Source organism: Puma concolor, chromosome B1 (genome assembly GCF_028749965.1).
Source record: "Puma concolor isolate L17-30 chromosome B1, mPumCon1.1.hap2, whole genome shotgun sequence".
Taxonomy (NCBI): Eukaryota; Metazoa; Chordata; class Mammalia; order Carnivora; family Felidae; genus Puma; species Puma concolor.
The window spans coordinates 134,237,076-134,263,972 of NC_141670.1; the positions used below are offsets into that span (position 1 = coordinate 134,237,076).

General features: G+C 39.6%; 1 protein-coding gene across 5 annotated transcripts in view; it reads left to right on the forward strand.

Annotated features, from left to right (window-relative positions):
• The window catches only part of ABCG2 (ATP binding cassette subfamily G member 2 (JR blood group)), a 139,132-nt gene that overhangs the window by 87,241 nt on the left and 24,994 nt on the right, over nt 1–26,897 (forward strand). For 3 of the 5 annotated variants that reach the window (XM_086704608.1, XM_086704610.1, XM_086704609.1), the window contains exons 2-7: nt 2,479–2,700; nt 15,111–15,170; nt 15,782–15,896; nt 16,481–16,633; nt 19,551–19,708; nt 25,765–25,916. In XM_086704608.1, coding sequence (XP_086560734.1) covers nt 2,498–2,700; nt 15,111–15,170; nt 15,782–15,896; nt 16,481–16,633; nt 19,551–19,708; nt 25,765–25,916 — 841 coding nt within the window. In that variant the 5' untranslated portion in view covers nt 2,479–2,497. Of the gene's footprint in view, nt 1–2,478; nt 2,701–3,091; nt 3,135–15,110; nt 15,171–15,781; nt 15,897–16,480; nt 16,634–19,550; nt 19,709–25,764; nt 25,917–26,897 lie in introns of those variants that run through there. The other 2 variants (XM_086704613.1, XM_086704611.1) reach the window with 2 other exon arrangements.

A 26,897-nucleotide genomic window follows, 5' to 3' on the forward strand; every position in this document is an offset into this window, starting at 1 on the left:
AGCCCAAGTTAGCACAATAGCCCAGGATACATAATCTTGACAAAGAAGAGAGTGCTTTGGGGAAGGAACATTTGGTGCAGTGTTATACATGTTTTTTTACATGAAGAGTTACACATCATGATGATGAAGGGCATTCCAGAAAGTTACAGACTTTGTTTTATGTTTTCAGCATGTGCAAGGCTGTATGATTTTAATCTTATGGGAACCAAGAGGTTTCTTTTGTTTTTCCCATCTGTATGTTTGATGTTCCTTTTTGGTTGTTTTTTCAATGAAGCAGACATGCAATGTGTGCTCCAGGCAAAGATAGAGCCTATACTTTGAGGTTTTGCCAAGTCATTTTGACCTTGGTGGGAAATGTAAAGTATAGCTTCCCCTGAGAGCCCAGGAGCAGGGTCCACAAATGTTAAAAGTTAAAAATTTTCTTTATCATTGGCTGCTTAAATATTCGCTCAGGTTTTTAGCCTCTAGCAGTTTCTTTCTGCCTGTTTTTTTGTTGTTTTTTTTTTTTTTTTCTGAAATTTTCCCATGTGTCTGCAATTTGCCTTGAGAGGAAAGGGCACAGAATGCTGGGTTTGCCTTTGCATTCTCTCCTTTCCAGGATTTTGGTTCTGCAAGTCCTGGCTGCTTTGGTTACTCTCATCACACAGAGCTCTTCAAATAGTTGCATGTTACATTTTATCTACTTTTACAATGTTCTCTTTGGAGGATGCTTGGTTTGGAACAGCTGCTCCATCATAGCCAGAGAGAAAGTTCTTCATGGATAACTTTCATTTTTATTTTTTTTTAATTTAATTAATTAAATTTATTTTTCTTTTAGAGAGAGAGTGCGCGTGAGCAGGGGAGAGGGGCAGGTGGGGTGGGGAGAGAGAGAGAGATTGAGAATCCTAAGCAGGCTCTATGCTCAGCATGGAGCCTGATGTGGGGCTCCGTCCCACAACCCTAGAATCATAACCTGACCCGAAATCAAGAGTCAGATGCTCAAGAGACTGAGCCACCCGGGTGCCCTGATAACTTTGATTTTTAAAAATTAAAACTGGGATGTCAACTATACTCTAACAAAACAAAACAAAACAGAACACTAAGTTGATGGTCATTTGACATTTCAAACCTAGTTCACAAGCTGTTAAGTTCATCTTAACTCTTAGTCTAAATCTTTTATTTTTTTTTTTTTAACGTTTATTTATTTTTGAGACAGAGAGAGACAGAGCATGAACAGGGGAGGGGCAGAGAGAGAGGGAGACACAGAATCTGAAGCAGGTTCCAGGTTCTGAGCTGTCAGTACAGGAGCCCAATGTGAGGCTCAGACCCACAAACCACGAGATCAAGACCTGGGCCAAAGTTGGGTGCTTAGCCAACTGAGCCACATAGGTGCCCCTAAACTCCATTTATAAACTTAATACTCTGTTTTTGTTCTAAATTCTGTACCTGCTTCATTATTGGTTTTATTTTATTAATAGTTTTTATACTTAATTCTAAAACTTCCTAGAATTTAAATATGTTCACCCATCATGGAAATGATTATGTCATCTCAAACGGTTTTGGAGCTTCTCTTCTTGGCTGATTGAGGGAGCATAACAGTCAGGGATATAGAGTCTGGAGCAATAAATTCAGAGAAATTTCTCTTGTCCCTGACTGCCTGGATTAACTCCCTTTTTATAATAATAACTATGTCAAGAACCCCAAAATGAAACAACAAAAACAGGTGATGGTAATCATGTGGTCTGCCCCTAATCTTGAGATGTATCGTAATATGATTTTCAAACCAGGCAAGTCTAACTCCCACTTCTCTTTTTCCTGTTTTATGAGTTTTGATTAATTTTTATTGTCTGTATTTACTTATTAGATGTTTAATTAACAACTAATTGAAGTTTATGCATTTGGAGTTGTGTCTGCCCCCCTAATATAGGTCCCATGGTTGTTCTTGTCACAATATAGCCTGTTCATTGGAAATGGAACTATTTATTGCATTGTAGTTTAAAATCGACTTGTTTTTAAAACATGTTTGATAGTGTATTTTATTGAACCCACTGTACCTAAAATATTTTTACTTAAGCATGTAAAAAAAGGACTAATCGGGTATTTTACATTCTTTTAAAAAATTTAGATCTCTATTTTTAATTTTTCTGAATAGAGATAAAATTGACAAATACCATTACATTAGTTTCAGGTGTACAATATAATGATTTAATATTTATTTATATTGTGAAATGATCACTGTAAGTCTAGTTAACATCTATCACAGTCACAATTTTTTTTCTTGTGATGAGAACTTTCAAGATCTGCCATGTTAACAACTTTCAAACATACAGTGCAGTGTTATCATCTGTAGACACCATGCTGTATATTACATTTCCAGGATTTATTTATTTTGTAATTGGAAATGTGTACCAAAATGACTTGTTTTAAGTGTACTATTAACTGGTATTTACAATCTGATTTATCTGGACTATCAACTTATTGTTGCTTTTCCCTCTACAGAAAGGCAGAAACTCTCCAGATGTCTTCCGGTAATGACGAAGTTTTTGTCCCAATGTCACGAAGAAACACCAGTGACCTCCCCAGGACAACCTCCAATGACCTGAAGACATTTACCGAAGTAGCTGTGTTAAGTTTTCATAACATCAACTATCGAGTAAAAGTGACGAGTGGCTTTCTTCTTGGTCGAAAAACAGTTGAGAAAGAAATATTAACAAATATCAAGTATGTTCATGAACTTGTATTAAAACAGCTTTATTGACCTACAGTGAGCTTGACAGTTTTGCTTATTGCAAATAAAGGAATTACGTTTGTGTACAACTCTATACAGACATACAGACACGTGCTTTTATTTCTTGTGGCTGAACTTGGAGTGAAGTGGTTGGATCACATATTAGGTGTGTGGTTAACTTTAAAGGAACTGCCAAATTGGGAAAGTGGTTGCTCTATGTGCATCAACTTTTGTTTGAGAAACTGAACAATGAATGTGTCGTTTAATTATTTCTGGGTACACCCTGTGGTTTACTGAATGCAAATGGCTGTATAATTTACTGGTTCTTGGTTGTGGGGATATAATTATCATCTCTGAACTTTAGTTTTCTCATCTGTGGAACAGAGAGAAGACCTGCTATTGTACCTTATGAGCCAGACACTTTTCGGTACTTATGTCCTTTATGTCCTTTATGTCCTAGATGCAAGAGCCAGGTAGTGGAAATGACAGTATATTGTAAAAGTACTTTGGTTTTCAAATACACTTGTTTTTTTTTTTTGTTTTTTTTATATATGAAATTTATTGTCAAATTGGTTTCCATACAACACCCAGTGCTCATCCCAAAAGGTGCCCTCCTCAATACCCATCACCCACCCTCTCCTCCCTCCCACCCCCCATCAACCCTTAGTTTGTTCTCAGTTCTCATCAGTCTCTTATGCTTTGGCTCTCTCCCACTCTAACCTCTTTTTTTTTTTTTTTTTTCCTTCCCCTCCCCCATGGGTTTCTGTTAAGTTTCTCAGGATCCACATAAGAGTGAAACCCTATGGTATCTGTCTTTCTCTGTATGGCTTATTTCACTTAGCATCACACTCTCCAGTTCCATCCACGTTGCTACAAAAGGCCATATTTCATTTTTTCTCATTGCCACGTAGTATTCCATTGTGTATATAAACCACAATTTCTTTATCCATTCATCAGTTGATGGACATTTAGGCTCTTTCCATAATTTGGCTATTGTTGAGAGTGCTGCTATGAACATTGGGGTACAAGTGCCCCTATGCATCAGTACTCCTGTGTCTCTTGGATAAATTCCTAGCAGTGCTATTGCTGGGTCATAGGGTAGGTCTATTTTTAATTTTCTGAGGAACCTCCACACTGCTTTCCAGAGCGGCTGCACCAATTTGCATTCCCACCAACAGTGCAAGAGGGTTCCCGTTTCTCCACATCCTCTCCAGCATCTATAGTCTCCTGATTTGTTCATTTTGGCCACTCTGACTGGCGTGAGGTGATACCTGAGTGTGGTTTTGATTTGTATTTCCCTGATAAGGAGCGACGCTGAACATCTTTTCATGTGCCTGTTGGCCATCCGGATGTCTTCTTTAGAGAAGTGTCTATTCATGTTTTCGGCCCATTTCTTCACTGGGTTATTTGCTTTTCGGGTGTGGAGTTTGGTGAGCTCTTTATAGATTTTGGATACTAGCCCTTTGTCCGATATGTCATTTGCAAATATCTTTTCCCATTCCGTTGGTTGCCTTTTAGTTTTGTTGGTTGTTTCCTTTGCTGTGCAGAAGCTTTTTATCTTCATAAGTTCCCAGTAATTCACTTTTGCTTTTAATTCCCTTGCCTTTGGGGATGTGTCGAGTAAGAGATTGCTACGGCTGAGGTCAGAGAGGTCTTTTCCTGCTTTCTCCTCTAAGGTTTGGATGGTTTCCTGTCTCACATTCAGGTCCTTTATCCATTTTGAGTTTATTTTTGTGAATGGTGTGAGAAAGTGGTCTAGTTTCAACCTTCTGCATGTTGCTGTCCAGTTCTCCCAGCACCATTTGTTAAAGAGACTGTCTTTTTTCCATTGGATGTTCTTTCCTGCTTTGTCAAAGATGAGTTGGCCATACGTTTGTGGGTCTAGTTCTGGGGTTTCTATTCTATTCCATTGGTCTATGTGTCTGTTTTTGTGCCAATACCATGCTGTCTTGATGATGACAGCTTTGTAGTAGAGGCTAAAGTCTGGGATTGTGATGCCTCCTGCTTTGGTCTTCTTCTTCAAAATTACTTTGGCTATTCGGGGCCTTTTGTGGTTCCATATGAATTTTAGGATTGCTTGTTCTAGTTTCGAGAAGAATGCTGGTGTAATTTTGATTGGGATTGCATTGAATGTGTAGATAGCTTTGGGTAGTATTGACATTTTGACAATATTTATTCTTCCAATCCATGAGCAGGGAATGTCTTTCCATTTCTTTAAATCTTCTTCAATTACCTTCATAAGCTTTCTATAGTTTTCAGCATACAGATCCTTTACATCTTTGGTTAGATTTATTCCTAGGTATTTTATGCTTCTTGGTGCAATTGTGAATGGGATCAGTTTCTTGATTTGTCTTTCTGTTGCTTCATTGTTAGTGTATAAGAATGCAACTGATTTCTGTACATTGATTTTGTATCCTGCAACTTTGCTGAATTCATGTATCAGTTCTAGCAGACTTTTGGTGGAGTCTACCGGATTTTCCATGTATAATATCATGTCATCTGCAAAGAGCGAAAGCTTGACTTCATCTTTGCCAATTTTGATGCCTTTGATTTCCTTTTGTTGTCTGATTGCTGATGCTAGAACTTCCAGCACTATGTTAAACAACAGCGGTGAGAGTGGGCATCCCTGTCGTGTTCCTGATCTCAGGGAAAAAGCTCTCAGTTTTTCCCCGTTGAGGATGATGTTAGCTGTGGGCTTTTCATAAATGGCTTTTATGATCTTTAAGTATGTTCCTTCTATCCCGACTTTCTCAAGAGTTTTTATTAAGAAAGGGTGCTGGATTTTGTCAAAGGCCTTTTCTGCATCGATTGACAGGATCATATGGTTTGTCTCTTTTTTTTTGTTAATGTGATGTATCACGTTGATTGATTTGCGAATGTTGAACCAGCCCTGCATCCCAGGAATGAATCCCACTTGATCATGGTGAATAATTCTTTTTATATGCCGTTGAATTCGATTTGCTAGTATCTTATTGAGAATTTTTGCATCCATATTCATCAGGGATATTGGCCTGTAGTTCTCTTTTTTTACTGGGTCTCTGTCTGCTTTAGGAATCAAAGTAATACTGGCTTCATAGAATGAGTCTGGAAGTCTTCCTTCCCTTTCTATTTCTTGGAATAGCTTGAGAAGGATAGGTATTATCTCTGCTTTAAACGTCTGGTAGAACTCCCCTGGGAAGCCATCTGGTCCTGGACTCTTATTTGTTGGGAGATTTTTGATAACCGATTCAATTTCTTCGCTGGTTATGGGTCTGTTCAAGCTTTCTATTTCCTCCTGATTGAGTTTTGGAAGAGTGTGGGTGTTCAGGAATTTGTCCATTTCTTCCAGGTTGTCCAATTTGTTGGCATATAATTTTTCATAGTATTCCCTGATAATTGTTTGTATCTCTGAGGGATTGGTTGTAATAATTCCATTTTCATTCATGATTTTATCTATTTGGGTCATCTCCCTTTTCTTTTTGAGAAGCCTGGCTAGAGGTTTGTCAATTTTGTTTATTTTTTCAAAAAACCAACTCTTGGTTTCGTTGATCTGCTCTACAGTTTTTTTAGATTCTATATTGTTTATTTCTGCTCTGATCTTTATGATTTCTCTTCTTCTGCTGGGTTTAGGCTGCCTTTGCTGTTCTGCTTCTATTTCCTTTAGGTGTGCTGTTAGATTTTGTATTTGGGATTTTTCTTGTTTCTTGAGATAGGCCTGAATTGCAATGTATTTTCCTCTCAGGACTGCCTTTGCTGCGTCCCAAAGCGTTTGGATTGTTGTATTTTCATTTTCGTTTGTTTCCATATATTTTTTAATTTCTTCTCTAATTGCCTGGTTGACCCACTCATTCGTTAGTAGGGTATTCTTTAACCTCCATGCTTTTGGAGGTTTTCCAGACTTTTTTCTGTGGTTGATTTCAAGCTTCATAGCATTGTGGTCTGAAAGTATGCATGGTATGATTTCAATTCTTGTAAACTTATGAAGGGCTGTTTTGTGACCCAGTATATGATCTATCTTGGAGAATGTTCCATGTGCACTCGAGAAGAAAGTATATTCTGTTGCTTTGGAATGCAGAGTTCTAAATATATCTGTCAAGTCCATCTGATCCAATGTCTCATTCAGGGCCCTTGTTTCTTTATTGACCGTGTGTCTAGATGATCTATCCATTTCTGTAAGTGGGGTGTTAAAGTCCCCTGCAATGACCACATTCTTCTCAATAAGGTTGCTTATGTTTATGAGTAATTGTTTTATATATTTGGGCGCTCCGGTATTCGGCGCATAGACATTTATAATTGTTAGCTCTTCCTGATGGATAGACCCTGTCACTATTATATAATGTCCTTCTTCATCTCTTGTTACAGCCTTTAATTTAAAGTCTAGTTTGTCTGATATAAGTATGGCTACTCCAGCTTTCTTTTGGCTTCCAGTAGCATGATAAATAGTTCTCCATCCCCTCACTCTCAATCTAAAGGTGTCCTCAGGTCTAAAATGAGTCTCTTGTAGACAGCAAATAGATGGGTCTTGTTTTTTTATCCATTCTGATACCCTATGTCTTTTGGTTGGTGCATTTAATCCATTTACATTCAGTGTTATTATAGAAAGATATGGGTTTAGAGTCATTGTGATGTCTGTATGTTTTATGCTTGTAGTGATGTCTCTGGTACTTTGTCTCACAGGGTCCCCCTTAGGATCTCTTGGAGGGCTGATTTAGTGATGACGAATTCCTTCAGTTTTTGTTTGTTTGGGAAGACCTTTATCTCTCCTTCTATTCTAAATGACAGACTTGCTGGATAAAGGATTCTCGGCTGCATATTTTTTCTGTCTAGCACACTGAAAATCTCGTGCCAATTCTTTCTGGCCTGCCAAGTTTCAAAAGAGAGATCAGTCACGAGTCTTATAGGTCTCCCTTTATATGTGAGGGCACGTTTACCACTTGCTGCTTTCAGAATTTTCTCTTTATCCTTGTATTTTGCCAGTTTCACTATGATATGTCGTGCAAAAGATCGATTCAAGTTGCGTCTGAAGGGAGTTCTCTGTGCCTCTTGGATTTCAATGCCTTTTTCCTTCCCCACTTCAGGGAAGTTCTCAGCTATGATTTCTTCAAGTACCCCTTCAGCACCTTTCCCTCTCTCTTCCTCCTCTGGGATACCAATTATGCGTATATTATTTCTTTTTAGTGTATCACTTAGTTCTCTAATTTTCCCCTCATACTCCTGGATTTTTTTATCTCTCTTTTTCTCAGCTTCCTCTTTTTCCATAACTTTATCTTCTAGTTCACCTATTCTCTCCTCTGCCTCTTCAATCCGAGCCGTGGTGGTTTCCATTTTGTTATGCATTTCGTTTAAAGCGTTTTTCAGCTCCTCGTGACTGTTCCTTAGTCCCTTGATCTCTGTAGCAAGAGATTCTCTGCTGTCAGCTATACTGTTTTCAAGCCCAGCGATTAATTTTATGACTATTATTCTAAATTCACTTTCTGTTATATTATTTAAATCCTTTTTGATCAGCTCATTAGCTGTTGTTATTTCTTGGAGATTCTTCTGAGGGGAATTCTTCCGCTTGGTCATTTTGGATAGTCCCTGGCGTGGTGAGGACCTGCAGGGCACTTCCCCTGTGCTGTGGTGTATAGCTGGAGTTGGTGGGCGGAGCCGCAGTCAGACCTGATGTCTGCCCCCAGCCCACCGCTGGGGCCACAGTCAGACTGGTGTGTGCCTTCTCTTCCCCTCTCCTAGGGGCGGGATTCACTGTGGGGTGGGGTGGCCTGTCTGGGCTACTTGCACACTGCCAGGCTTGTGATGCTGGGGATCTGGCGTCTTAGCTGGGGTGGGTAGGCAAGGTGCACAGGGGCAGGAGGGGCAGGCTTAGCTTGCTTCTCCTTAGGTGATCCACTTCAGGAGGGGCCCTGTGGCCGCAGGAGGGAGTCAGATCCGCTGCTGGAGGTTTGGCTCCGCAGAAGCGCAGAGTTGGGTGTTTGCGCAGAGCGAGCAAGTTCCCTGGCAGGAACTGGTTCTCTTTGGGATTTTGGCTGGGGGATGGGCGGGGGAGATGGCGCTGGCGAGCACCTTTGTTCCCCACCAAACTGAACTCTGTCATCAGGGGGCTCAGCAGCTCTCCTTCTCTTTGTCCTCCAGCCTTCCCGCTTTCTGAGCAGAGCTGTTAACTTATGACCTCCCAGACGCTAAGTCGCGTTTGCTGTCGGAACACAATCCGTCAGGCCCCTCCGCTTTTTGCAAGCCAGAGTCGGGGGCTCTGCTTGGCCGGCGAGCCGCCCCTCCGCCCGGGCTCCCTCCCGCCAGTCCGTGGAGCGCGCACCGCCTCGCCGCCCTTCCTACCCTCTTCCGTGGGCCTCTCGTCTGCGCTTGGCTCCAGCGACTCCGTTCTGCTAATCCTCTGGCGGTTTTCTGGGTTATTTAGGCAGGTGTAGGTGGAATCTAAGTGATCAGCAGGACGCGCGGTGAGCCCAGGGTCCTCCTACGCCGCCATCTTCCCTCTCTCCAAATACACTTGTTTTAAATGAGTGTTCCATTTATACAGTAATTTGTACCATTTACTTAATGCTTCTCCCCATTACACAGGCAGACAGAGTCTATTTAAATATAAGACAACTATGGCTTAGCTTAAGTGATGCAGTGGAATTCCAAAGTGATTAGAGAAATTAGGAACCAAATCAATACATTTAACTGTATTTTAGAATCCAAATCAGTACAAAACTATGGTTTTCATTCTCTTCATCCAGGGCGAATGCATCATGTTGTGTGGAGTGGGCGGTAGAGTGGGGAGAGAAAAATGAGCATTTATGTAGAATCTAGTTGGTCCCAGATATCTCTACTCTTTCACAAATGATAGCCATCAGGGTTTTAATGTTTTTCTGATGTCTACAGAAGTGAGCTTGATTTTTTTCCTGTCTGTGGAGGGGGGAGTGAGTCTAGGTATGCTCAGACAGTATAGTCTGTTTGTTTGTTTAATAGGGGCAATAACTACTCCTAGACAAAGAAAGTAACTTTTTCGGGCTCTTTTATCTGTGGGCAGGGAGACTCTGGGGATCTGAGATCGACTGGGTTACCAGGAGGCCAGGTGCTTTGTAGGATTAGATAGAACTTTGTCCATGGAGTAATACCTACTGTCAAGCTTACTTCCTTGTTGCTTTTGTGTGTTAGTTGAGAAACCCTGAGTAGGAAAATAGGAGAGGAATGGTAGATGCAAAGTTTCCTTTCTGAAAAGCTGATAATTTTTTTGTGGAACATCATAATCAAGAAAATGTTGGTCATGTGGTGCCTGGATGGCTCAGTCAGTTGAGTGTCTAACTCTTGATTTCAGCTCAGCCCACGATCTCACTGTTTGTGGGTTTGAGCCACATGACCGGCTCTGCACTGACAATGTGGAGCCTCCTTGGGATTCTCTCTCTCGCTGTCTCTGTCCCTCCCTCACTTGTGCTCTCTCTCTCTCTCAAAAATAAATAAATAAACTTAAAAGAATTAATACTCAAAAAAGAAAATGTTGGTCACTTCAGATTTTGTGCTAAGTGGAAGGTAACAAAGGACCTGAATATGTGCAAGTTGAATAGATTTAAAATGCGTGCTGTGCAAGCATATATTTATCTTGCTTATGTTTTAAAACTACTAGATTTAGTAACTTGGTACTGTAAAAGTGTCATCTGTTCAAGGCTTCATAAAATTTTATGGTTCACTGGTATGCATTTCAGCAATGGATGAGTTCATCTTTGCGTGCAGAACTAGGTTCATAAAAACTCAGTCAAATCTTGTAATTCTTTATAATTTTATAGTTAAAAGGACAGGTGGGATTGGTTTCCTTGTTTACTCACATGTCTGGTTTAGGGATCACTGAGAAGGGTCATCCCTGTTTTTGCTTCGGTGATTCTTATGTTTCCCCTATCTGTTGATTTCAACTAAGTAGAGTTTCTGGGATGGGGAAAGATTGCTTCCATAAACCTAATTTTTGATTTGTGTTTGATAGCACTGCCAGCATTCACAGTAGTAACTGTATTTCAAGAAATCTGATGAGAATCTTGAGTTTTGTTTTTCCTTTGGACATTTTGTAATCTCATTTGTAGATCTAAGTAACTAGAACCTGATTTCCTCTGTCGGGGGAAGAAGACAAAACAAAATCTGACTATTAGCATTCAAAAAGGTAAGATTTTACTTCCTCATTAAAAACCTTTTTGTTACACTTAGTTTGTCCCCATACCCAGTATTTGGGCTTTCCTTCACGAAGGTTGAAGATCTATGGAAAAAACGGTCCATACCAGTAGATGTGTGGATATTTTTTAATCTCCAGGGAAATTTGTTATACTGTTTCAGGATTTTTTTAATTTATAATTTATTTTGACATAATTTTAAAAAGTTTTGAGGTTTATTTTTCAGAGACAGAGAGAGACAGAGCTTGAGTGGGGGAGAGGCGGAGAGAGAGGGAAACAGAATCCAAAGCAGGTTGCAGGCTCTGAGCTGTCAACAAAGAGCCTGATGTGGGGCTTGAACTCATGAACTGTGAGATCATGGCCTGAGCCAAAGTCAGATGCTTAACTGACTGAGCCACTCAGGTGACCCTATTTTGACAAATTTTAAACTTAAACCTTGCACTTTTTACTCAGATGCCCCACCTGTCAACATTTCACTGCATTTGCTTGTTACTTTTACTCTTTATATACCCATTATCATTAGTATTTTTCTAAAAGCAAGCTGTCCATATGGTGTTTTATTATCCTTAACTCCTTTGGTGTATGTTTTCCAGAAATAAGGATCCTCTTTTATATAGCGACTCAGTCATTGTTTTGGAGCAGCCCAGGGGAAGTGCAGCCTCATAGTGAATGCAGTGGTGGGTGCTAAGGGACTGTCAGTCAACCACGCCCTTAACATACTTAACTAACCACCACATCATGTCTCTTTTGTCTCATCCAACCTGGTATTTTTCTGTCTCACCCTTGAACCTTGATTACTTGGTCATGTTGGTGTCTACCAGCCTTTTCCACCGTAATGTTACCATTTCTACTTTGTAACTGATAAATACTATGAGGGGAGATACTCTGACATTATTCCAAAACTGTAGTCCTCATTAATCTTCAGCCCACCAGCTTTAGCCCCCATTGATTCCTCCTTCCCAAGTCAGCAGTAACATTCACTATGATAGTTATCAAAAGGTGATTTTTCTGTTTTCATCCAACTCTTCAGTATGGATTAGATTGTAGTCTACTAAAAGAAAAAAAAAAAAGCTCTATTCTTCCTTTCTTCATTCATTTCTTTATATCAGTATAGACTCATGGATTTCATATTCAATACCATTCAATAGTATTGCATTATTATCATTATTCTTCTTGATAATCTTACTGTTCCTGATTGGGTCAGTGGGAGACCTTTGCTTTTTTTACCTTGTTCTTTGATATATTTTCTCATTTGAGTATTTTCTTGGCACAGCAAGAAGTTTCAGACTCCCTGAATACTTACCCTGCTTCAGACCTGGAACTAGCTGTTGTTCCTTTTCATGGAGGATGGTATTTATAAACCAAGATCTGGGTGTTTGGAATGTTCGTTGCCATTGGGATGTCATAGCTTCTAGGCCTTCTCAGTGGGTAGACCTAGGGAATACACACACACACACACACACGTGCTTATACATGTACCTAAAGCTTTCTATATCCATTTGTGTATATAGATTAAAACTCATGACTTCTCAGTAATACCTTCAATTCTAATCTTATACCTAGGGTTCTTTCTACATTTCTATTTTTATAAAATATCTCAAAAAGTAAAAAACCTGGTTCTCATTATCCTTAATATACTTACTGATTTGCTTACTTTTCTTATTCCTTAATATAAGTAATTACCCTGCCCTCTAGCTGTCACCTCTGTTCCTTCCATCTCCCTTCACAGCCTGTGTTCTGTTACAGCTGTCAAGAAGTTTTTCCTACTTCTTGACATTTTTTTAAAGTTTATTTTTATTTTTGCAAGAGAAAAAAGAGAAAGAGCACATGTGTGGGGGGCGGGGGAGGGGCAAAGAGAGTGAAAGAGACAATCCCAAACTGACAATGCAGAGCCCGACATGGGGCTCAGTCTCACGAACTGTGAGATCATGACCTGAGCTGAAATCAAGTCAGACGCTTAACCAACTGAGCTTCCCAGGTGTCTTTTGACATTTGTTTTTATTGAAAACTTTTTTTTTTTTAGCTTTCCTGTAAGTAACTGTCATTTATAAAAATGTAGAGACTCATTTATTCAATAAATTTTAAGTGTCTATGAGGTGCTTGACATTGTATAAGATGTTAGTGACACAGTTATGTCCTCTGTTCCAGAAACCTTCTAGTCTAATGGTGGATTCATACAAGTAGAGGACTTTACTGTTTAGAGGGACAGATAGGGGGATTAGAAGATACCATGGAAGTCCCTAATCCTAAATTGGAGGCCTGGGGGAATGAGAGAGAGAGTGAAGAGTGTGTGTGTAGAACAAGGTAGGGAGGGAAGGTAGCTCCAAGCAGTGGGAATGGCATGGACCTCTTCATAAAATGAGACCAGAGGATTAACCATTATGCACTAAAATGTGATAGATGTGACATGAATCCTTTAGCTAGGTTTCATTTGATGTATTCAATGATCTACCCATTGTACCACTGTGCTGCATGCTATGGTGGGGTGGGGGGGTGACACAAGATTGCACCATCTTGTTGACAAAGTTTTACAATACAGTGAGGGAGATTTTCCTGCATGTACATGCTGTAAAGCAGTAAATAAGGGTGGGAAATGAGTTTGGAGGGATGATAGTAGAGTGGAGGGCAGGGTGGGGAAACAAGGGGATTGTAGACCATAAACCAGAACAAGCATCAACAGACTTTCTATAAAGGGCCTTATAGTAAATATTTTCATCTTTATGGGCCATACATCTGTGTTGCAACTAGTCAATTCTGTCACTGTAGTGTGAAAGCAGCCATGGACGTAAATGAATGAGTGTGGCTCTGTTTCAACGATACTTTGTTTATGAAAACAGAAAACAGGTGACCAGCTCTCTTTTTCTGGCCCTTGGACTGTGAACTCCAGGAGGCCTAGGACTTTGTTTTATTCTTTGTCCCATGTCCTAGAAGAGTGTCTTGTACATACGTAGTAGTCACTGGATAATTGTGTTGAATGAATGGAGGGAGAATTAGCCACTGCTCCCAACTGGAACTCTTTCTTGCATTTGTGGTTGTATGTTATTGTTGTTTTCTGTAATGCTAGGGTTTAGTGCCAAAGTAAGCCCAGCTTGGGGACCTATAAAATTGTCCTAGAGCATTCACATTCAATTTTGGGCTAATCATTTAGGATTAGTTGGTCTTTACTTGAGTAAATGTTTTAAAAACCTGGAGATTTTTTCTGATAATGAAGTCTTAGTGAATGACAAGCTTATTTCTGGTCATTTTAGAAACAGTTACTAGGTAGCTATTAATAAAGAAGATGAATCAAGAGCTGCAGATAAATGCATCTTGAAAGTTCACTCAGCCAGTATGTCTTTTTACTTTTGGGGATGGGGGGAGGAGAAGAGGTCATTGAAAGAATAAGAGATTTTTCTGTTCTACAGCTTGTTCCTAGTTTACCAAACTCATTGTATTTGTGCAGCGTTTCTGTGCGAGGCACCACAGTTGAGTAACAGAGTGAAAGCTACATTTCACCCTAGCATCCACCAGCCATTTTACAGTTGTGACAACTTAAGTTGTCCCCTACAGAAAGTGGCATCTATCACTTCTACACTGAGAATTTCCCAGTCCAATTACCTGAAACTTTATAAGGAAGAAAATGATACATATTGAGAATATATATTTTACTATTTCTAATTTAGTAAAAAATTTGTGAGGGTTAAGAACGGGTGATGTGTTTTTTGTTTTACCTGTGAGGTGCTTTATTCTAGCCATTGACTTTCTACTTCAGATATATTGTTTTTTAGTCTGAGTAGATTTAAGTAAGAGTGAGAACACTCTTACTGGGGATTCTAGAAGTCCATTGACTCGTTAATTGTGTAGAACTTGACTAAGTAGCAAATGAGGTGACTTGAAGATAATTAATGTCACTGAACATTAGTTAAGACTGAAGCTCTTTACACTGTGTTTGGGGGGATAAATGTTAACAGAGATGTTTCACTAGACTCTGCTACTTTGAGGAAACTTGAACTTCCTTGTGTCCTTTTTCAAAAAATATAAATGATTTAGAGAAGAAGTGAAAGGAATTTAGAGGGACCCAAGCCATTTTTCTTAGATGTCTTGAGTATTGATTAACATCGTTTATATGTGGGACTTATGTTAATTGACAGTTCGGTGTCTTTTTCTTTTAAGAGTTGGTTTGTGCTTGTTTTTTGTTAATCACTTTCATTGAGTGTATTAAATGCAGACCCTAAATTAATAGAACCAGTTTTGAAACAAGCCATTAAATTGGTATGTCTCTGTGTTTACAGTGGCATCATGAGACCTGGCCTCAATGCCATTCTGGGACCCACAGGTGGAGGCAAATCTTCGTGAGTATAATAATATAAGTCAGCTTTTTCTTTGCAGCTTAAATGTGCTTTTCAAGATTATTTTTACATGAGCATGTATTTGTTGAGCATTTGCAGCCTACCTAGTCTGGTTCTAGGCTCTGTGGGTAACGTGCAACAGTGCTAGCTTGTGGTTGTCTCAAGGACCGGGAAATCTTATTTGGTCAGCTTACTAACAGGACATGATAATAGGACATGATTGGCATACAGCTATTGGCTATGATTTCAGCTATGGGGAGAGAAAGGAGGGAGAAAATAGAAAGTGGGGAGATGGAGCCAAAGGCATAAGTTAAGGCCTGTGTCTTAGACAAAGGAGCACATTGCTTGCCTTGAGACCCCCCAAGGTCACAGCCTGGAAGGTTCTTTCGGAAGTCTGTGCTGGATCAGCCAACAGTGCCTCGGTTTCATGTCTTTGGGCTTTATTGTAGCATATACTAAAAAAGGGAAGGTAAGATTTTAAAAATATAATTTTAGGTAATCTATAGAATTTCTTGATCAGTTAATTTTCTAACTTGAGCAGAATTTGGATTCAGTGGAGCCGAGAGATATAGCCTGAGTTGGAGAAAAATCACAACGTATATGTTCTCTCATAGGTTGTTAGATGTCTTAGCTGCAAGGAAAGATCCACATGGATTATCTGGGGATGTTTTGATAAATGGAGCACCTCGACCTGCCAATTTCAAATGTAATTCAGGTTATGTGGTACAAGTAAGTATTTATGCATTTTTTTTTAGCTTGTTTCTATTTCTATGTGGGCAAGTACCTTGGCTGATAGTTTAGTGTACTTCCAACTGACTACATGACATACTCATAGAACCAGTTTTCTTTCCACCAGCTTTTCATAATCCCCCGTAAGATTCAGAGTAGTGTGAAATGAAAAGGCAGGGAGAATCTGGAATATAACCATGGTAAGGGCAATGGTATCCATTCTAGTTATCATTTCCATAAGACACTACTGAATTCCCTTTTGGCCCTACCTTCACCCCTGTCCTTCTTCGAGCTTAGAAAGATGTTCTGGTAAATCCTGTATAAAGCAGTCTGACATGTCTGCTGGTAATAATCATAATGACCTGTGTCTCTTTGGGTGTACTGATACAGAATGAAAATTATGCCATCAGGCTTTTTCAGCTGTCTATATGTGAAGTTGTTGTCATTTTTATGATTGCAAATACATCATTAGCTAGGACTTTAAATTGAGTGTGTTATTCTTGTGGATTACATTACATGTACTTAAGGGTGATGGTATTAGAAAAGACCTAATATGTGTTATTCAAATGCCATTTTGCTTTAAGGATGATGTCGTGATGGGCACTCTGACAGTGAGAGAAAATTTACAGTTCTCAGCAGCTCTACGGCTTCCAACAACTATGACGACTAATGAAAAAAATATGCGGATTAACAGGGTCATTCAGGAGTTAGGTCTGGATAAAGTGGCGGATTCCAAGGTAATGTGGAAAAAACAGACAGGATCGTAGCTGGCAAATAGGATCTTACCTGTGTAGATAGTGTAACTCTTATTCAGAAGTTTTTTATAATATGTGTGGTCAAAAGTGACTGCTTTGTGTAAAGATGAGAATAACATAATATGGAGATGGAAATTAGCCAGAAAAAAACTAAAAGTGTTTGAACCCTGCAAATGAAGTGTGGCAGTGTGCTCTAGTATATAGAAGTGTCTTTGCAAAGAGCATGAGGCCCTTTCCATGTGATGATAGCTCTTGACGCTTTCCCACACCGTTTGTCATGGGTCATCCACTGTCTTTACACTAACTTTCCTTCTTCCTGTTTTCTTTCCCCTTTTAGCTCTTCTTCCTCTTCCTCCAGGAGACTTTGTTCCATTGCTTTTGAGGTATATTTCTGGAATTCTTAAATGGCAAAAATCCAAGGGTTCTGGCTCTACGTTTCACTTTGCTATAATTTGGCTTTCATTTAAAAAAAATTTTTTTTAACGTTTTTATTTATTTTTGAGACAGAGAGAGACAGAGCATGAATGGGGAGGGGCAGAGAGAGAGGGAGACACAGAATCGGAAGCAGGCTCCAGGCTCTGAGCCATCAGCCCAGAGCCCGATGTGGGGTTCGAACTCACGGACCATAAGATCGTGACCTGAGCTGAAGTTGGACGCTTAACCGACTGAGCCACCCAGGCGCCCCATATAATTTGGCTTTCAAAATTATATTTAGTCAAAGTAGAGTTTTCTTCCTGTTTTTTAAGCTTATTTATTTTGAGAGAGAGCGTGTGCACGGGAGGGGCAGAGAGAGAGGGAGAAAGAGAATCCCAAGCAGGCTCCACACTGTCAGTGCAAGGAGCCCAATGTGAGGCTCAAACTCACGAACCCGTGAGATCATGACCTGAGCTGAAATCAAGAGCCAGATGCTTAACTAATTGAGCCATCCAGGCACCCCTAACTTAGGGTTTATTTCTAATTTGTGTAGCATCCCAGTCGTTTTTCTATAGCCTTTCTTTTGGTACTTTTGTCTCTTATTCCCCTCTCCTCTTCATATCTTCCTTTCTTCTGCCAATATTTACTTACATATTGTCTGTTATGTGCTGGGTTCTTAGGTTTTAGAGATAACAGTTTGGGGCCAGAGAGACAAAAATAACTCCTTTTGTGGTTGTGCAGAGTCAGGAGGAAGAAATGAAATGAATGAGAGAACTTTACAGTTGATGACTAGAGATGAAAGATTTGCTGGGAAGACATTTGAAGCTTTGGGTGAAGATGAGCTTTTTAGATTGTGGTGGCTGTAGTTTAGCATTCTTTATTATTTTAAAGATTTTATTTTTAAGTAATCTCTACACCCAATTTTGGGCTCGAACTTACAACCCTGGGATCAAGAATTGTACCCTCTACTAACTGAGCCTGTGGTGGCAATAGTTTAATCCCCCTGTGAAATCTATCCTCGACTTAGAGATAATGAAGAAAGGGGGCATTCTGCTGGCTGCTGCTTCATGTGATACTGACATTTAAAAAAAAAGGTTAAGTGTATTTTGCTATATTTTGCTTGGAAGCAGCACTCCGGGATGCCACCATTTACTACTTTTGTTTTATGAGTTTATGGGTTTGGGTTTCCTTTGCTTTGGCTCTGTTTTTCATTTTGTCTTTTTAGTAAGGTGCTTTCCAATCTTTATTTTTAGGTAAAACTTCTTTACAAATAGACAGCCATTGCCCTAACTTATTTGCATAGAATTCCTGGGAAATGAGCTGAAGGTAGTTGTTCACTTCTTAGAATTTATTTATCTAATTGATTGAAAATACTTTCAACATTCTTTTACTTTTTATGAAATTTTAAACATAGAATAGTCTGATTACTATCCTAATTGTATGATTATAGTATAATTAATATAATGGTATGATACTAATAACATTCACCTAGATCTCCCAGTTGTTGACATCTTATCCCATTATGTGCTTCAGCTTTTCTTCTGAAGTATTTTTTTGAAGTATTTTAGAGAAAGTTATAAATATCATATTTCACTCCTGAAAACTGATTATGCATCTTAAAAAAAAGACATTTGCCTACATTACCACAATACCATTATAAACTAACAAAATTAACAGTGTCTTAATATCAGTTACGTTAAGCCCCTATTCATTCACATTTTCCCAATTGTCTCCAAAATGTCTGTTATGGCTCAATTGTTACAAGATCCAGCCAAGGGCATCAGTAGCACTTGATTATCTCTTTGAAGACTCTTAATGTAGGAAATGCTTCCTACCTCCCCCCAAACCTTCTTGTCCCCTCCATCCCCACTACGTACAATGACATCGACTAGTTGAAAAGACTGAGCCAAAAGAAAAGACTACAGTTGCCCTGTAGAATGTTCTGTCTTCTGGATTTGTCTGAAAGAACGAGTGAGGAATTCTGCAGTGAGTTGGGATATATGCAGGGTCAATTTGGGAAGCCTTATGGTGATTTAAGAGGTGCTAATGTGGTATAATAGAAAGTGAACTTTCTGTTTCCCAAACCACACTGAGGACTTTTGGAGGGGTGAGGAGGGAGAGTGTAAGAAGATTAATAAATTATAGATGCTTTCCCCTTCTCCTTTCCTACCTTTATCTCCCTTTTGGTTTGTGATTTCAGTATGCCAGGGCCAAATCTTTTACTATTCTAATTTGACTTGGTAAGGAATATATAGTACTGTTAAGCATGGCTTTCACATCAGGCTTAGCCACTTAGCTGATTTGAGCCTCAGTTTACTCATTTTATTAAAGAGAAACCTACCTCTTTTCCCATATTTTTATTTACTTACTATTTTGAATAAGCAAGGGATGAGATATTGCCTCTTACAGGGTCAGCTCATTGTAGGACCTCCACAAACAATAGTGGCTGTGGTTGTAATTGTTAATAATGATATTTGTGTTTTAGGTTGGAACTCAGTTTATCCGTGGTGTGTCTGGAGGAGAAAGAAAAAGGACTAGTATAGGAATGGAGCTTATTACTGATCCAGCCATCCTGTTCCTAGATGAGCCCACAACTGGCTTAGACTCAAGCACAGCAAATGCTGTCCTTTTGCTCCTGAAGAGGTAAATGCTATAGGAACATTATTCTCTCATCCATGTTGAGAGAATATCTGATCACCTGCTGTATATCAGGTGTTCTTCTTGGTATAGGGAATTCAGCAGTGAGCGCAATTTCTTCTGTCTTTGTTGAAGGGCAACAGTTGATCGACAAATATAAGCGTTTCAAGAAAAATGAAGCACGGTAAGAGCGTAGCAAAAGATGGCTGTAGTGGGGGTGGGGGTGCTATATTAAACAGCAGGATGGTCAGAGAAGACCTCAATGATGTGATATGTGAGCTGCGAGCAAGTAAGCAGGACCTGGATGTCTGGGAGAAGAGAGTCCTCCTTGGAGGGAAGAGCCAGTGGGTCCTGAGGCAGAGTGTGCCTGATGTGTTTAGAATATCAAGGAGGCCAGAGGGACTGGATGCTGGTGAACTAGGTAGAATGGGGATTGCTTATCGATTAGTTTGCTAGGGCTGCCATAACGTGGTATCAATGGACTGGGTGACTTAAACAACAGAAGTTTAGTTTTTCATATTCTTGGGAATCTAAAAGCCCAAGATAAGAGGGTCAGTAGAGTTGTTTTTTCTGAGGCCTTTCTCCCTGGCTTGGCTTGTCCGTAGTCATCTTCAATCTGCGTCCTCACTTAGATTAAGGCCCACATATGACCTTGTTTAACCATAAGTCCCTCTGTAAAGACCCTGTCTGCAAATACAGGTATATTCTGAGGTCATAGGGGTTAGAACTTCAACATGAATTTTGGGTGGGGGACATAATTCAGTCCATAACAGAATAGGACATGAGATGGAATTGAGTGGGTGGCAGATTACAAAGGCTTTGTAGGCCACTGTAAGAACTGTGGGTTTTATTGTCTCTAGGTTACATGGGAAACTTTTAGAGAGTTCTAGAACAGAAGAGTGGCAGCTGTGTAGAGAAAAGACTGTAGTGCAAGGTGAGTATAAGGAAAGCAGTCAGGAGGCTGTATTAGCTCAGTGGAGATATGATGCTGGTTTTGACTAGGATGGTAGTGGTGAGTTGGTGAGAAGTCATGGATTCTGGATCAATTTTAAAGATAGAACCAACAGAATTAGTTCATGAATTGGACATGGGAAGTGATTATTGAAAGAATGAGTTTCTAAAATTTGGGACCTGAAAAATGGAAGAATGGAGAAAAGAATTGCATTTATATTTATTCCTCCAGTAGGAAGAATATGTTTGTAGGAGAAATTTCAAAAGTAAGTTTTGGACATTTAAAAAAATTAAAAATAAATTTTAACCTAACAGAAAAGTTACGAGAGTAGTACAAAGAAATCTCATGTCCTCTTACCTAGATTCCCCAGCTATTACCATTTATGTGCATTTGCTCTCCCTCTGTCCCTCCACCCCACATAGTCTTTTTCTGACATCATGTACCATCACCCCTAGATACTCTGGAGTATATCTCTAAGAAACAAGGACACTCCTCCTACAATTCCATCTTACACACCTCCCATCCAAGGAGTCCACATTGCTGCCAGCACCACCATCCAACCCATGAACTCCAGCTGGACTTCACCAGTTGTCCCAAAAGTGTCTCTTTCTCCTTTCTGGCTTAGAATTTTCTCCAGGAATGATTTTTAAAATATTTTCTAATTCTGAACAGTTCTTTAGTCTTTTCTGGCTCTCATGTCCTTATCTGTCTTCAAGAGTACATTTTGTAGAGTGGCCCTCAACCTGGATGCATCCAGTGTTTCTTTATGACTAGACTCAGGCCATGAATTCTTGGTAGGGATACCACAGAAATGATGTTGTATTCTTGTGCAAAAATCAGGGGCTGTGTGATTTATTTTATTTTATTTTATTTTATTTTATTTTATTTTATTTTATTTTATTATTTATTTTATTGTATATTTATTGTCAAATTGGTTTCCATACAACACCCAGTGCTCATCCGAACAAGTGCCCTCCTTAGTGCCCATCACCCATTTTCCCCTCTCCCCCACCCCCCATCAACCCTCAGTTTGTTCTCAGTATCCAAGAGTCTCTTATGATTTGCCTCCCTTCCTCTGTATAGCTTTTTCTCCACCTTCCACTCCCCCATGGTCTTCTGTTAAGTTTCTCAAGATCTACATATGGGTGAAAATATAAGGTATCTGTCTTTCTCTGACTCATTTCACTTAGCATAATACCCTCCAGGTCCATCCACATTGCTGCAAATGGCCAGATTTCATTCCTTCTCATTGCTAAGTAGTATTCCATTGTATCTATAAACCACATCTTCCTTATCCATTCATCAGTTGTTGGACATTTAGGCTCTTTCCATAATTTGGTATTGTTGAAAGCACTGCTATAAACATTGTGGTACATGTGCCCCTATACGTTAGCACTCCTGTATCCCTTGGGTAAATTCCTAGTAGTGCTATTGCTAGGTCATAGGGTACTTCTATTTTTAATTTTTTTGAGGAACCTCCACACTGTGTTCCAGAGTGGATGCATCAGTTTGCATTCCCACCAACAGGGCAAAAGGGTTCCCATTTCTCCACATCCTCACCAGCATCTGTAGTCTCCTGATTTGTTCATTTTAGCCACTCTGACAAGTGTGGGGTGGTATCTCAGTGTGGTTTTGATTTGTATTTCCCTAACGAGGAGAGGGGCTGCATGGTTTTGACTTTTCCATGGGTGATGTTCACGACCATCAGCTGGTCATGTTGGTGTCTGCTGGGTGTACCTGCTGTGAAGTAATTATTTTTCCCTTTGTAATTGATTAATATTTTGTCAGGGGAGATAACTGGTTATTATGTCCATATCCTGTTTCTCATCAAATCTCTACCCACCAGTTTTAGCATGTACTCACAACTTCTGCCTCGATCAATTATTGGTGTGATGGTTGCCAAGTGATTTTCTATTTACATCATTCTTTCTACATATATTAGTTGGCATTCTACTACCAAGAACTTTTCCTCCTTCTCTATTCATTTTACTCATATTATTTTAGTCAATACATTATAATCTGCTATTACTTATTTTCTATGATTCAGTTAGCCCTGATTTGGCCATTGGAAGCCCCTTCAGTCTGGCTTTGTGTCCTTTTGACATGCTCCCTAATCATTCTTCAAGCATTTCTCTACTTCCTGGTCAACAAGATGATCCAGGCTTGTCTTGTCCTTTTCCTGTGTCAGATGTTTCTCTAAGGAGCCCCGGTACCTTCTGGTGTAGTCAGAATTTAGAAACCAAGATCTGCTTACTTAGTGTAGTGTGCTTGCTGCTACTACACTGGAAGTTTCATTGCTTCCAGACCCACTTAGCAGACATACCTAGGAAATATTTGTGTACATGTGCGTTATGTATGTGTATATATATAACACAGAAATATATTTTTATATTGTTTTTATCAAAGATTTTATTTTTAAGTAATCTCTACACTCATCATGGCACTCAAACTCATAACCCTGAGATCCAGAGTTACATGCTCCACTGACTGAGCCAGCCAGGCACCTATTTCTATTTGGAAAATATATGGAATATTAATTACATATGTGTATACATATATATATTTTGAATAGAATGATAGATACAAACATACATCTGTAACTATTGCTCTGTTAGTATGTGTGTATTAAAAAACTCAAGAATGTGTAAAATTTCCAATCTCGTCTAACATGAGTCCTCTTTTTAGTCTTTTCCCTTTTCATGTTTGTTTGTTTTTTAAAATGTTTATTTATTTTGAGATAGAAAGCGAGAGTGAGCACATGAGTGGGGAAGGGCAGAGAGAGCAGGAGAGAGAGAATCCCAAGCAGGCTTTGTGCTGTCAGTGCAGAACCTGGTGTAGCACTTGAACTCACGAACTGTGAGATCATGACTGAGCTGAGATCAAGAGTCAGACACTTAACTGACTGAATCACCCAGGTGCCCCACCCTTTCCACGTTTGTAAATGATTTTTTAGACAGACAAAGTCTTAGCTGTCATTATCTCAATATATTTACTTACTTGGTCAGCCAAGTAACTTAACTGTTAAATATTACTAATCTCTTAGTCACTCTGGCCATTTCCTCTGCCCACTACCTCTGGGACTGCTCCCTAACCCCTAATTTTTTAAAAGCTACCAAACACATCACCTTTAATGACATCCCCTCCTTGTCATTACCTTGCTTCCTCTGATGCCCATGCCCTCATAAGCAAGTTTCTATGCTAGGATAAGAAGCAACAGGAAGATTTTAGATATCTTAAGTTTGAGATGTCAGTTGCACATATAAGTGAAGATGCCAACTAATGGGTCTGGGGTTCGGGTTCAGTTAGAGAATGCATGATATCTTTGTCATCTGTAAGTATGTTAACAGCATTCATTAGAGAATGGTGAATTGATGTGGCATACTTGACTGTGTTATGTTTTATCATGTTTTGTTCTAGTTAGCACACAAGCATCGTTCCCCCTGTTGGAGGGCTCTAACCTGGTCCTTTTCACACTCCACTGTGCACACTAATCACTAGGGTCGTGTTAAAATCAGATTCTGTTTCTACAGCATAGAGTCCAAGAGTCTACATGTCTAATAGGAGATACTGATATTGATGTCATTGGGCCTCAGACCACAAGGCTTTCACACCAATCCACTTTCCTGCTTCCAGTGCTTCACCAGCCCTTTCTTACCGTCTGACTAAAGCTGCAGCTTCTGAGTGAAGGGATTCATCATGGGCTTATTTTTTGATGCAGTCTCTCTTACTAACTTTTTCCCCTCCCCCAGTCCCAACTCCTGCACATACCTCTGGGCTCTGCAATGGCATTGAACTACTTGTAGTTTCCTTAGTAGACCTTGTTATTGCATACTTTTTTTGCCATGTTCCTTCCACCTGACTACACTTTCTCTTCTTGGCTTACTCCGGTTGGCCCCTTTGATACACTACTTATATTATCTTCAGACTGGGTTATAGTCTTCTATTTTGCTTGTAAGAAACCCTCAGCTTCTTTTATTCCACACTGTATTGAAATGGTTGATCTACTGGCCCGTTCCTATTTGGGGCGGAAGGAACTTATAGACACTGCTAGCATATAGTAAGTAGGTACTTAGAAAATGCCTAAATTAACATGATACCTCTCATAAAATATTTCCAATAATGACAGATTTTTAACAGTGATTTGGCCTTTGTTTTTTTTTTTTTTTTCTACCCGTAAGTAGTAACTCCTGTGTAAAGGTAGTTTAACAATGTTTTGGCCATGGAATTAGATCAATTCCCAACCCCACCCCTTAAGTAACTGTGACACTTAGGGCCAGTTGCTCAGCTCTCTTAAGTCTTATCTGTAAATAAAGGTAATGGTAATATTGGTACTGCCTTGTAACAATATTGTGAAAATTTAGATAAGGCTATCTATAAAGTATGTAGTAGCAAAGACATAGTAAGTACTCAGTAATGTTAATTGTATCATTAAGGGAAAAGAATGAAACCCAATTCCTAAAGAGCCAAGAGATTTAAATGATCAGTGAGAATGGGGCATGCAATCATTGTTTTAATATTTAGTCTATAATATGTTTTCAAACTTGAGTGTACTTACAGGACTACCTGGGTGCTTGTTAGATGTATGGATTCACTAGGCCCAATAGGTCTGAGAATGTTCAGGGATCTGCATTTTTAAATGGTTCTTTATTTTTGAGAGAGAGAGAGAAAGAGAGAGTGTGCATGCACTAGTTGGGGAGGGGCAGAAAGAGGGGGACAGAGGATCTCAAGCGGGCTCTGTCCTAACAGCAGAGAGCCCGATGCGGGGCATGAACTCATGAGCCATGAGATCATGACCTGAGCTGAAGTAGGTCGCTTAACTGACTGAGCCTCCCAGGTGACCCTGGAGATTTGCATTTTTAATTACTCTTCTGGTTGATGTAGACTGCCCATGGAACACACTTTAGAAACCCTAGTGCTTCATAGAAGCACCAAATTGAGGTCTCCTAACTATCAGAGAGATAATATGAAATGAGAAGTTAGTAAGAGAAAATCAAGTCGAACTAAGAATAGATAACCTAGAGGCAGGAATAAAGTTGCCACGATGTTCACATTTCACATGTTTAATGACTCAGACATTTAATGACTTTTATTTTTTTCACTTTTAATTTAGGATGTCTGAACAGGGACGAACAATCATTTTCTCCATTCATCAGCCTCGTTACTCTATCTTCAAGTTGTTTGATAGCCTCACCTTGTTGGCCTCAGGAAGACTAATGTTCCATGGGCCTGCCCAGGAGGCCTTGGGTTACTTTGCATTAATGGGTATGCTTGACTTTTTCATGTAGTAAGATCCTTTATTAAGAGAATCCTAAAGAGAGTAAAAGGGGTCTATAGGAATGCTGTTGATTTTTGAGTAGACATACCATGGCTTCCCCCATTCCAACACAACTTTGGTAGTTTGGTGCTAGACTTTTTCTTCACTTTGCAGCACTAGCCTGTTCTTTGGGTCTTTTTCCTGACCTGGTTGAGTATGCCTGCATGTGTGTGCAAGAGTATTTCTACTGGGCCTTACCTGATCTGCTTCCCACTTCAGTTCAGGATATATGTTGGCTTCATAGCCAGTTATGTCTGTTGAACATTTTGGGAAAGGCCTAATAGTATCCTCCAATTATCTTCTTGACTGTATTATGGATCAGGCTTTATCACTGTATTCCCTCGTAGAAGATGTTAGTCTCCTTTGGTGGAGGTTCATAAGATGCTACTTAAAATTTTCTAGTAACGTTAGATTGCAGATTTAGGCCTTGAGGGGGTGTGAGTGACTTGCCAGTTAATAGAATGACTAGTTGTCTTTGAGGGACCGACATTTCTGACAGTTTTGGACTGCTTGGTTCTATTTAGAATGGAAGTATGTAATTGTTTTTTTACGACTCACGTTGTCTGCTTTATTTTATTAAAAATTTTTAAATGTTTATTTTTTAGAGAAAGAGTGCACGTATGAGCCGGGGAGGGGCAGAGAGAGAGGGAGACAGAGTATCTGAAGCAGGCTCCATGTTGTCTGCACAAAGCCTGACATGTGGCTCGAACTCACAAACCGTGAGATTAGGACCTGAGCCGAAGTTGTACGCTCAACCAACCGAGCCACCCAGGCGCCGCTGCTTCATTTTAGAGATATTTGGATACGATTATAGATGATGCTCCATGACTCCAGATATAGTTTTAAATATTCACTAGCCAGTTTTAAAAATTTCCATTTAATGTCCATCATTTAAAGTTAATAAGCACACACAGGTCTAAGGAGTTTAG